Here is a 10,248-nt window from a genome sequence, read left to right as displayed (position 1 = left end):
CCCCAAATCCAGCCCCCAGCCCCTCTCCGGGGGAGCTGCCAGCTCAGAGCTGCCCCAGGGAAAATCTCCCAGCTTGGATCCCATTCCCAAGCCTTGCCCAGCCCTGGAGTTTGGTGCGTCCATCACGTCCCGAGGGGTGCCAGGGAGCTGCACAATGGGAGCAGGAAAGCAGGGAACAAACATCCCCCCCTCGCGCCCTGCTGGGGCTTCCTGCCTTTTTGTGTGGGCTCCCACTGCGGCACTGTCTCCCTGCATTCCAGAGCCCTTCCCCGGAGCAGCCAGCAGCTCCCAGCCACGCTCTGTGTCCCCAGGGAATGTCATGGATAGAAAAGCAGGAGCAGCTCAGGCACCACCGGCTCGTGGACCCCAGGAGGTTTCTCGTGGCAGAGGGGTGACAGAGCAGGGAGAATCCAGCCCTGTCCCTTCCCGAGGAACACTCCTGGCTTTCCCTGGCAGCTGAGGGGGAAGGAGCTCCCTTTGTGGGAGATTTTGGGCAGGCGCAGCCAGGCCCGCCACTCCCGGTGCTGCAGCTGGACGAGCATCCCTGGGCATCCCTGAGTGTCCCTGATCATCCCTGTCCATCCCTGAGTGTCCCTGGGCATCCCTGGGCATCCCTGAGTGTTCCTGGGCATCCCTGAGTGTCCCAGAGTGTTCCTGTCCATCCTTGTGCATCCCTGAGCATCCCTGGGCATCCCTGTCCATCCCCGAGTGTTCAGAGAATCCAGCCCTGTCCCTTCCCGAGGAACACTCCTGGCTTTCCCTGGCAGCTGAAGGGGAATGAGCTCCCTTTGTGGGAGATTTTGGGCAGGCGCAGCCAGGCCCGCCACTCCCGGTGCTGCAGCTGGACGAGCATCCCTGGGCATCCCTGAGTGTCCCTGATGATCCCTGTCCATCCCTGAGTGTCCCTGGGCATCCCTGGGCATCCCTGAGTGTTCCTGGGCATCCCTGAGTGTCCCAGAGTGTTCCTGTCCATCCTTGTGCATCCCTGAGCATCCCTGTCCATCCCTGTCCATCCCTGAGCATCCCTGTCCATCCCTGGGCATCCCTGAGCATCCTCCTTCATCCCTGTCCATCCCTGAGCATTCCCAAGCATCTCCAAGCATCCTCCTGCATCCCTGTCCATCCCTGTCCATCCCTGAGCATCCCTGTGCATCCCTGAGCATCCTCCCACTTCTCCATGGCAACGCTCCGGCATCCACCTGACATCCACACACACACACAGAGAGCAGGAGAGGGACTGAGCTCCTCAGGGCCCAGCAAAGCCCAAACGAGCGCAGGGACAGGAATTGGGATTGGGGATCCCCGTGGGCTCCCTGCAGCTCAGGATATTCCAGGAATCCAAGAGCTGCCCACGCTGCGGCTTTTGGTGGCAGCCAGGGGCGGGTGGAGCTGCCCCTGCTCCACGAATTCTGCTGCTCCCTCCTTCCCTCTCTCAGTCACCTCGAGCATCTCGGATCCCTGGACATGGAGGAGCGGGGAGAGGGGCAGGAGGTGCCCGGGCATACAGGCTGGAGAATTATTCCCGCCCAGGATTCCGGGATTCCGTGATCCCAGGCTGTTTGCCAGCAGCTGTCCCCTCCCCGGCTCCCCCCGGCCCGGGGGAGGTCACGGCAATGTCACAGCGGGGGGACGGGGAGCCACTCACGTTGCTGATCTGATCCTGAGTCTTTTTGATCCTCTGCAGCTCGGGGGTGTCGGCCACCACGCTGAAGCCTTTGCCCTTGTTCTTCTCGAACTCCTCCTTGTAGCGGATCTGGGGGCACAGCAGGAAAACGGGATTGAAACGCCGGGAAAAGCGGGAGAGCGCAGAGCTGGGTGCAGCAGCAGCCCCTCGCTGCCAGGCACGGCCTCAGCCTCGCTCAGGAACCCCCCAGCGCAGCCAGGGATGGCAAAAGGGCTTTGCCAGCACCCAAACAACTTCCCCGAGCCCGCAGAGCCCGGTTCCCTTCCGGCAGGAGTTGGGGTCACTCGGGTTTGAGTGCAGGTTCCTGTGGGGCACCGGTCAGCAACCAATTACTCCTGGGTTCTACTGTGGTGTGACATTGGGAAGCAAAGGGTTAATGAGCCACGGCTTAATGAGCGCACGTGGGGCTCTGACCCCACCACGGCACAAATACGGGCTCGTTTTGGGGCAGAAAGCTCCATTTTGAAGCAAGTAAAACAAAATTTCGCTCTCTGGGCTGAAGAATAATTTGAATTTCCCAGAGGGGGGAAGGAGAGCCCAGGGGTTTGACCAGCGGGGATGGGGAGCCAAAGGAGCTGTGACACAAAACTGGTGACAAAGAAGCGGTGACACAAACCCAGTGACACCGGGACAGGGTCAGGAGGAGCTGCGTGAGCCACCAGCCCCAGTTTGCCCAGTGCCAGCCCGGCAGGGGCTGTGGTTTGCCGTCCATCCACGATGTTTTCCATGAAGGACACACTTCCCTCTGGAGCGTGGGATGCTGTCCCCACGCTGCTTGGGGCAGGGGACAGGGCAGCACCACACAGAGCTGCTGAGCTGGGAGAATTCCAGGCTGGAAGGACAAGGAATCACCGAGCGAGACGCCGATCCCACGGGCAGGCAGATCCTCTGAGAAATCCCACATTTTCACCCTCCTAAATCCCACCCTGCTCCAGCTCCCTCGGTTTTTCAGGATACAGGAATTCAGCGCTAAAAAGCCACCATGATAATGATGATGATGATGATGATGATGATGAGGATAATGTATCAGTAATAAAATGGGCTCCACAATCCATTTTCCCAGGGAATCTGCGCCCTCCGTGCCGGGAAGCAGCGTGACGCCGCGCTCATCCACGCGTTATCCAAAGGGAGCCGGAAAAACCCTTCCCACATCACGGCCCAGGCACATCAAACCCTCCCCGTGCTGCCACCAGCACCGAGGTGACAGCTCCCAGAGGAGCTGGCACAGCAGGGACAGGAGCGGCAGCTGCCACCCACACACGGGAGCCTCCGGCAGGAAGGGCCGTGCCCAAATTCCCGCTCGGAAAAGGAGCCACAGGATGGGAACCTGCAATTTCCCTGCCACCCATGGGCTCGGAAAAGGAGCCCGTGGGCACCGAGCTGTCACTTTGGGGATGCTTTTGGCCACACGGGACATCATTATCCTGCGGCTTCCCGTGACCGGAACGGGAGACGCCTCCTCAGGGACACAAATAGAGGAGACAGAGAGTGACACGGAAGCACTGCGGCTCAGCCCTGGCAGCCACCCTGTCCCTGCCACCCCCTTCCTGCCACTCCATCCCTGCCACCCTATCCCTGCCACCCTGTTCCTGTCACCCTGTCCCTGCAGGTGCCCAGCACCCCATCCCTGGCACCCTGTACCTGAAGGTGCCCAGTGTCCCATGCCTGTCACCCCCTTTCTGAAGGTGGCCAGCACCCTGTCCTGGTCACCCCATTCCTGTCACCCTGGTCCTGAAGGTGCCCAGCACCTTGTCCCATCCCTGTGGGTGTCCAGCACCCCATCCCTGTTACCCCATCCCCTGTCACCCATCCCTGTGCACCCCAAACCACAGCTCTGGTGACCCCCCCGCTGTCCCAGTCCCACTGGGTGCTCCTGCTGGAGGCAACAGCGAATCGACCTCCTCGGGATCACACCCAGGGACCCAGCAGAGCCCGGCTCCCGAGGAGTGGCCCGGGGACATCGCTGCTCTGGCCCGGAAACGACCCCCAGCAGCTCCAGGGGCTCCGGACACCGACGCAGGGAATTCCCTTTTCCCGCCGAGGGGAGCCTGCTCCGGGCTGCTCTGCAGGGCCACGGCTCCAGCTGGGCCTGGGGTTGGTGTCAGCCCCCGGCCGAAGGTGGGAAGTGACCGTTCCCACAACCCTGACCTTACCCCAGGCGGGATTTTCCTACGGCTTTCGCCGTCCCTGCCCGTCCCGGCGCGGTTTGCTGGGATGAGCCCCGTGGGTGGCCCTGGAGGTGGCAAACTGAGCCTCCTGCCAGGCTGCTCCTTCTCCAGGAGCCTTTCCCTGTCCCAGCCCATGGCTCCAGTTCCTCCAGTCCATCCACAGAACTCCAGACCCCCCTGGCAGGCCTGGAATGACCAATTCCATGCCCAGGGCTCAGCTCGGGGTTTGTCCATAAAGCAGAGCAGCTGGAGTGCTCTGAGAAATGCAAATGTTTGGAGCTCTGACTCCCTTTGGAGGCAGAACAAAGGCAGAAACAGGTTAAGATCCTAATCCTGGAGCGTGTTTGGGACCCATCCCGCCCTGAAAATCCCGGGAAGGTTTAGGTTGGATAGCAGGGAAAAATCGGTCCCTGGAAGGGCTGTCAAGCATTGGGAGGGGCTGCCCAGGGCAGTGCTGGGGTCACTGTCCCTGGAAGTGTCCCCAAAACCACGTGGAGGTGGCACCTGGGGACGTGGGTTAATGGTGAATGCAGCAGCGCTGGACTCTGATCTCAGAGGGCTCCTCCAGCACTAAAAATTCCATGTTTTTCTGGGATCTGGCTCTGCTGAGAGGCTGCGCTGCAGCCGTGGTCTGAGCTTTGATGTCACAGCCCTGCTCACGTGCGCTCCCAGCTCGCTGTGCCGGAAAAAAACACATCCAGAGGCGATCCTGGCTGGAGCCAGTGTCTCCCAGCAGAGCTCAGGCTGTGGAACTGCCCCGGGAGCCTGTTTAATTCCCTTTTTTCCTTGGAAAAGGGGCAGTAGGACAGCCCAGGGTGCTGCCAGCGAGGCCTGCTGGCTGTGCTGGCCAGAGGGAGGACAGCCCGGGATTTTCCGTGCTGCTCTCAGGTTTTTTGGGATCAGTGGTTTTTTTGGGATCAGTGTTTTTTCGGGATCAGATCCCGCCCTGCTGCGCTGTGAAGGATGCTGTGACCTTCCTTCTCTTCCCATTAGCCTGAGAGTGTCAGGAGCTGGGCAGCAGATTCCTTGGGAATGCATCCAGGAGGAGGAGGAGGAGGAGGAGGAGGGGGAGTTTTTTTTTCGGCAGAGCCGGCGGGGCCGGGGCCACCGTGGGGTCACCAAAGCTCAGCTTTTGTCCCAGCTCTCCCCCCTGGGAGTGGCCCAGCAGATCCCAGGCTCAGGCTCAGAGCTGAGCCCAGCCCGAGGCTGGATTTGTGTCCGTGACAGGGACAAGGGGACACCGTGGCTTTTCCATGGCAACCACGGAGATGCCGCTGCTCCGGCGCTCCCGGCTTTTCCTCAGCTGGAAAAGCCTGAGGCCGTTCCCTCTCATCCTGTTCATCTGGGGAAAAGCCTGACCCCCACCTGGCTCCTTCCAGGGAATTGTAGGGATTGGGAAGCTCCCTCCTGAGGCTCCTTTTCCCCAGGCTGAGCCCCTTTCCCAGCTCCTCCTGGTGCTCCAGCCCCTTCTCAATGGCCATTCCTGCATTTCCAGCAGTTTTCCTGCAGAATTCCTGCTCCCATCCCTGCTCCCAGGGTTCTGGAGCAAAAGGAACGCCAGGATCACCCCAGGGGACAGTCCCTGGGAGCCCAGCCCTCACCCTGAGCCAGCAGCAGGGACTTTGCTGAGCCAGGGCCACCTCCAGGGGACGAACCAGGACAAGCCTGGACAGCAGCCTCTTCCCACTAAAACCTGGAATCCTTCCCTGTGCCACTCCTTATCCCTCCATCTGTTCCTTCCCGCCTCCCAGGGCGCCCAAGCCCTGCGAGGTTTGAGGTTGGAGGGTGCACACCTGTCCAGGTGAGGATCCTGCCTTTCCCCACCTGGAATCCAGTTGGGAATCCAGCTGGGCCTGGGAGAGGCGGATTCCCACCTCTGGGAGGTGCCAGGGATGAAGGGAACAGCAAACACAGGTGGGACCTGAGAGGAGGGACCTGCACCCGAAAGCCCAAACCCGCCTCTGCCTTCCCGGGGTGAGGGCTTGGGAAGCACCAGAGCTTGGGAGAGATTTGGGAAGCACCCAGAGAATCACGGAATTGTCAGGGCTGGAGGTCCCCGTGCTCGACACGAATTCAGGAACCTCCCAAAAGTCAAACACGCAGAGAAACCCCAAAACACGGGACCCTCAGAGACAGAAACACAGCGGGGAATGTCCGTGCGTGGGTTTTTCCCGTGGGAATTCGGGAATTTGAGGGGCTCACCTGGCTCTGGAGCTCACTCTGCTGCTTTAGGCGCAGGTTCTCGGGCGTGTCTGCCACCATGGTGAAGGATTGCTTCGGGTAGTGTCTGCCGAGGGAAGGACACCGTTAACGCCACCGCCGTCCCCTGGCCCCACCCTCCCGGCTGCTCCGGAATTCCCAGCACGGAATCACGGAATGATGGAACCATTCAGGCTGGAAAAGCCCTCCAGCATCGTCCAGCCCAACCAGCACGGCTGTGTCACCCCAAACTGGTGTCCCCAGGGGGCCACATCCAAGCGTTCTCTGGAGGAGCCGGAGCTGGGGACGACACACGCACGGAGGGTTTGGCAGCTCCGGTTTGGGATGTGGGATTGCCCGGACAATGGGGTTTCTCCAACAATGGGATTTCTCCCCCGTGCCCAACACCTCCCCAGCCAACCCTTTTCTCCCTGGGCTCTCTCCCAGTGTTGGATTTATCCCAAAAGGGCAGGAGCAGCGTTTTCCCCTGGGGGACAAAGCCATTCCAGGATTTCAGGACAGAGCTTTCCACAGCCCCAAGCTGCCCCCAGGGCCCCGTTATCCCAGGAGAAGCTGCTGGCTCTGCTCCCAGGCCCTCAGCTCTGCAGGGTCTGAGCTCTCCCTGACCGAGGTTTTGGCCACGGCAGCCTCACGCTGTGGTTCCCGGTGTGGCAGAATATCCCGATCCCAGCACAAACCGCGCCAGGATAACGGGAACAACCACAGGAACGGGGTCAGGAATTTGGGGAGAGACTCAGGGGGAGTTCTGGGAGAAAGGAAATATCCAGTGCTCCAGCTGGAGGCTGCTTTCAGCCCTGCCCAAACTTCCCGGGGCCATTCCCAGCTCCAGGAGACGTGGAGCAGAGCAGGAGGTGAATCCCTGGATAACAGGGAGGGTTCAGTGGGCAAACCCCCAGCTGGGCCTGCCCTGACCCCAAAGGGCTGCTGGATTTGGGGTCTCTCAGCTGCCAAGAAGTGGAAAAGTCGGCCCCAACTAAGGAGCTTCACCCGCAGGCCCTGCATCCCAGAGGATGCTCCCACCGGATCCGATCCCCCAGCTGGAGCGAGAGGAGCATTTCCAGCCTGGCTGCCACGGAGGCAGAGCCCTCCACGCCCCACAATTCCCAGGAAAAGCCTCGGGAGGAAACCTGAGCCGGAGCAGATGGTGGCTGTGGGCTGGCACTGACACCCAGCACGGCCCGAGCAGCTCCGGGGCTGTGGCGCAGATGGGAGAGGGGCACGGAGGGGAAACACATTTGGGAAAGGGGCACGGAGGGGAAACATCTTTGGGAAAGGGGCACGGAGGGGAAAAGGCCTTTGGGAAAGGGGCATGGAGGGGAAACATCTTTGGGAAAGGGGCATGGAGGGGAAACATCTTTGGGAAAGGGGCATGGAGGGGAAACATCTTTGGGAAAGGGGCACGGAGGGAAAAAGGCCTTTGGGAAAGGGGCACGAAGGGGAAACATCTTTGGGAAAGGGGCACGGAGGAGGGAGAGCAGGCTGTGGGGAAAGGGGCACGGAGGGGAAACATCTTTGGGAAAGGGGCACGGAGGGGAAACACCTTTGGGAAAGGGGCACGGAGGGGAAACACCTTTGGGAAAGGGTCCCGGGTTGCTCTGTCACAGCCTTAAAGCAGAATTCCCAAACTGGGATTGCTCTGGAATCCCCCAAACCGACTGCAGGGGAGTAAATCCCCGGTGCAGGGGGCACAGGGACAGCGTTGCTCCCATCCTGACCACGGTGACCACGCCTGGTGCTGCTCCACCCCCAAATCCATGCAAAACCTGGGATAACTTCCCTGGCAAAGCCATCCCAGTGTCCCCTCCTTAGAGGTGACCTGGGCCGAGCCCCCTGAGGACAGAACTGTGGAGGACAGCGAGGTCCCGTTGGTTTTTTGGGGATCCGAGGGCTCCCCCACAATGCTGATCCCTGCTCCAGGGCTGCCATTCCAACTGGGCTGCTCCAGCTCCCACATTTCCCTCACAGAGTCATGGAACGGGTTGGGAAGGACCTTAAATCCCATCCAGTGCCACCCCCTGCCACGGCAGGGACACCTCCCACTGTCCCAGCTTGTTCCCACTGTCCCATCCCGTTGTCCCACTGTCCCATCCCCACCATCCCAGCTGCTCTGGGAGCTGGGAGTCACCCCCAGGGTTCCAGAGGGATGGGAAAAGCTCTGGAGCAGCCCCAACCAGGCCCCCACTGGGCTGCAGCCCCAAACAAACCCAAACCCAGCCGGCAGCGGGGTTGGGAAGGATGAGACTCAGTTTTACCCAAACACCAGATCACCGACTGCTCGGGGGATTGGGATAATCCCCGTTTGGATTCATCTGATTAGAGGGGAGATAACACCGGGCGCTCCGGCTCCTTCCCAGCACCTCCGGTGTGCCAAGGATTCCCGCTGGGATGCAGTGCCGAGGCAGGGGCTGCCCCCAGCCTGTGGCTGCAGCACAGAAATTCCTGCAGTGAAACCCCAATCGTGGTAAGATCTGATTGTCTGGGAGGCTCCTGAGCCAGCCAGGAGGATCAGGACACTGCAGGGGACAAGGTGGAGGGGCCTCAGGTGACGCCAGGGGAGGTTTAGGGTGGGATTTCAGGGAAAATTCATTCACTGGAAGGGCGGGCAGGCACTGGGACAGGGAAGGGGTGGAATAAATCGCTGGAAGTGTCCAAAACCACGTGGGACACCCACATTAGGGTGCAGAGCACTGCTGGGAGAATGGCTGGACTCTGCCCTCCGAGGGCTTTTCCAATGCTGGCGATTCTGGAATTCCAGAGGATCCAACACCAGCAGCATTTTGTGTTCTCCCAGGTGCCGTGAGGAGCTCCTGGCAGAGCCGGGGTTTAATTAACCAATTAATCCACTAAGAGCAACCCCTGGGCTTTGGGGGCCAGCCCTGAGCTTGTCTCCTGCCCGAATTCCTGCTCCTGGAGCCCTTCCTGGAATCCTGGAGCCCTTCCCTGAGCTCCTGGGGAGGCAGAGCCTGGCTCGGAGCAAGGTCAGAGGAAACGAAGCCACTTTGGGAGCCCCGGCAGCTCCACCCCTGAGCGAGCAGGGCTGGGGAAGGTGGCCCTGGCTGGGCTTTGGGGTCCCTTCCAACCCAAACCATCCCGGGATTCTGGGAGATCCCAGATCACGAATTCCCCCTGGGAAGGCACACAGCATTCCCAGCCCCGTGCGGCGATTCCCGTCACCTCCGCCCGGGGTTTTTACAGACCCAGAAGGTTTTCCCAGCGCTTTTTACCGATATTCCCGATGTGAACATTCCCCAGGGAAAGCGGGACACGGCCCAGGAAGGGCAAAGGCTCCTCTGGAGCAGCTCAGCCACAGCCCGGAGCTCCCGGAGCATCCCCGGCGCTGCCAGCCGGGATCGTCCCATTGCCATGGCAACCGCATCCCTGCCCCGGGCATGCTGATAACGCTCGGGAGGAGATCAGGTCCCAGCAGCCACCTCTGGATGCGAGAGGAGGGAAGCCCCAGCCACGGCGAGGGCTGGGAAGCACGGGATTCCATCCCTGTGGAGCTCAGGGAAGCTGGAAAACCGCGGGAGGAGGAGGAGGAGGGAAAAATAAAAATAACCTGGAAAACAACAAGCAGCCCGGCTGGAATGAACACAACGCTGTGTCCCGGCCTGGGAGAGCAGGAGACAGCCAGGGATGAAGCTGGAATTAGGTTTCCTTTGGATTTTGAGGAAATCTCCCAAGGATTTGAGGCAGCTTTTGCTCAGCCCTGAGTGAACACGCAGGAGGGATCCCTGTGCGCCGGGCGTGGGATGAACGGCACGGATTCGGGATCCTCCCCCGGGATCGGGCACCGCTTTTCCCCCAGCTCCGTGGGGAAGAGGCGTTTCAGCCCTCAGGGAATTCGGAATTCGGGATCGGGCACCGCTTTTCCCCCAGCTCCATGAGGGAAGAGGCGTTTCAGTCCTCAGGGAATTCCGAATTCGGGATCGGGCACCACTTTCCCCCCAGCTCCTTGGGGAAGAGGCGTCTCAGCCCTCAGGGAATTCGGGATCGGGCACCGCTTTCCCCCCAGCTCCATGGGGAAGAGGCGTCTCAGCCCTCAGGGAATTCGGAATTCGGGATCCTCCCCCGGGATCAGGCACCGCTGTTCCCTCCCAGCTCCCGGGGGCTGCTCCCTGGGGAAGAGGCGCTTCAGTCCTTAGGGAATTTCAGGCCGGAGGAGGGGGGGGGGGG

General features: G+C 61.0%; 1 protein-coding gene across 1 annotated transcript in view; it reads right to left on the bottom strand.

The window, feature by feature from the left end:
* The window catches only part of LASP1 (LIM and SH3 protein 1), a 28,929-nt gene that overhangs the window by 3,225 nt on the left and 15,456 nt on the right, over nt 1–10,248 (bottom strand). Inside the window, exons 3-4 of the mRNA XM_017744519.1 lie at nt 6,055–6,139; nt 1,520–1,753 (exon numbers count right to left, since the gene is read on the bottom strand). Of these exons, the coding sequence (XP_017600008.1) occupies nt 1,520–1,753; nt 6,055–6,139 (319 nt within the window). The remainder of the gene's footprint in view (nt 1–1,519; nt 1,754–6,054; nt 6,140–10,248) is intronic.

The sequence above is a fragment of the Corvus brachyrhynchos genome, unplaced genomic scaffold (genome assembly GCF_000691975.1).
Source record: "Corvus brachyrhynchos isolate BGI_N302 unplaced genomic scaffold, ASM69197v1 scaffold30, whole genome shotgun sequence".
Lineage (NCBI taxonomy): Eukaryota > Metazoa > Chordata > Aves > Passeriformes > Corvidae > Corvus > Corvus brachyrhynchos.
This window is presented reverse-complemented; position numbering and strand designations above follow the sequence as displayed.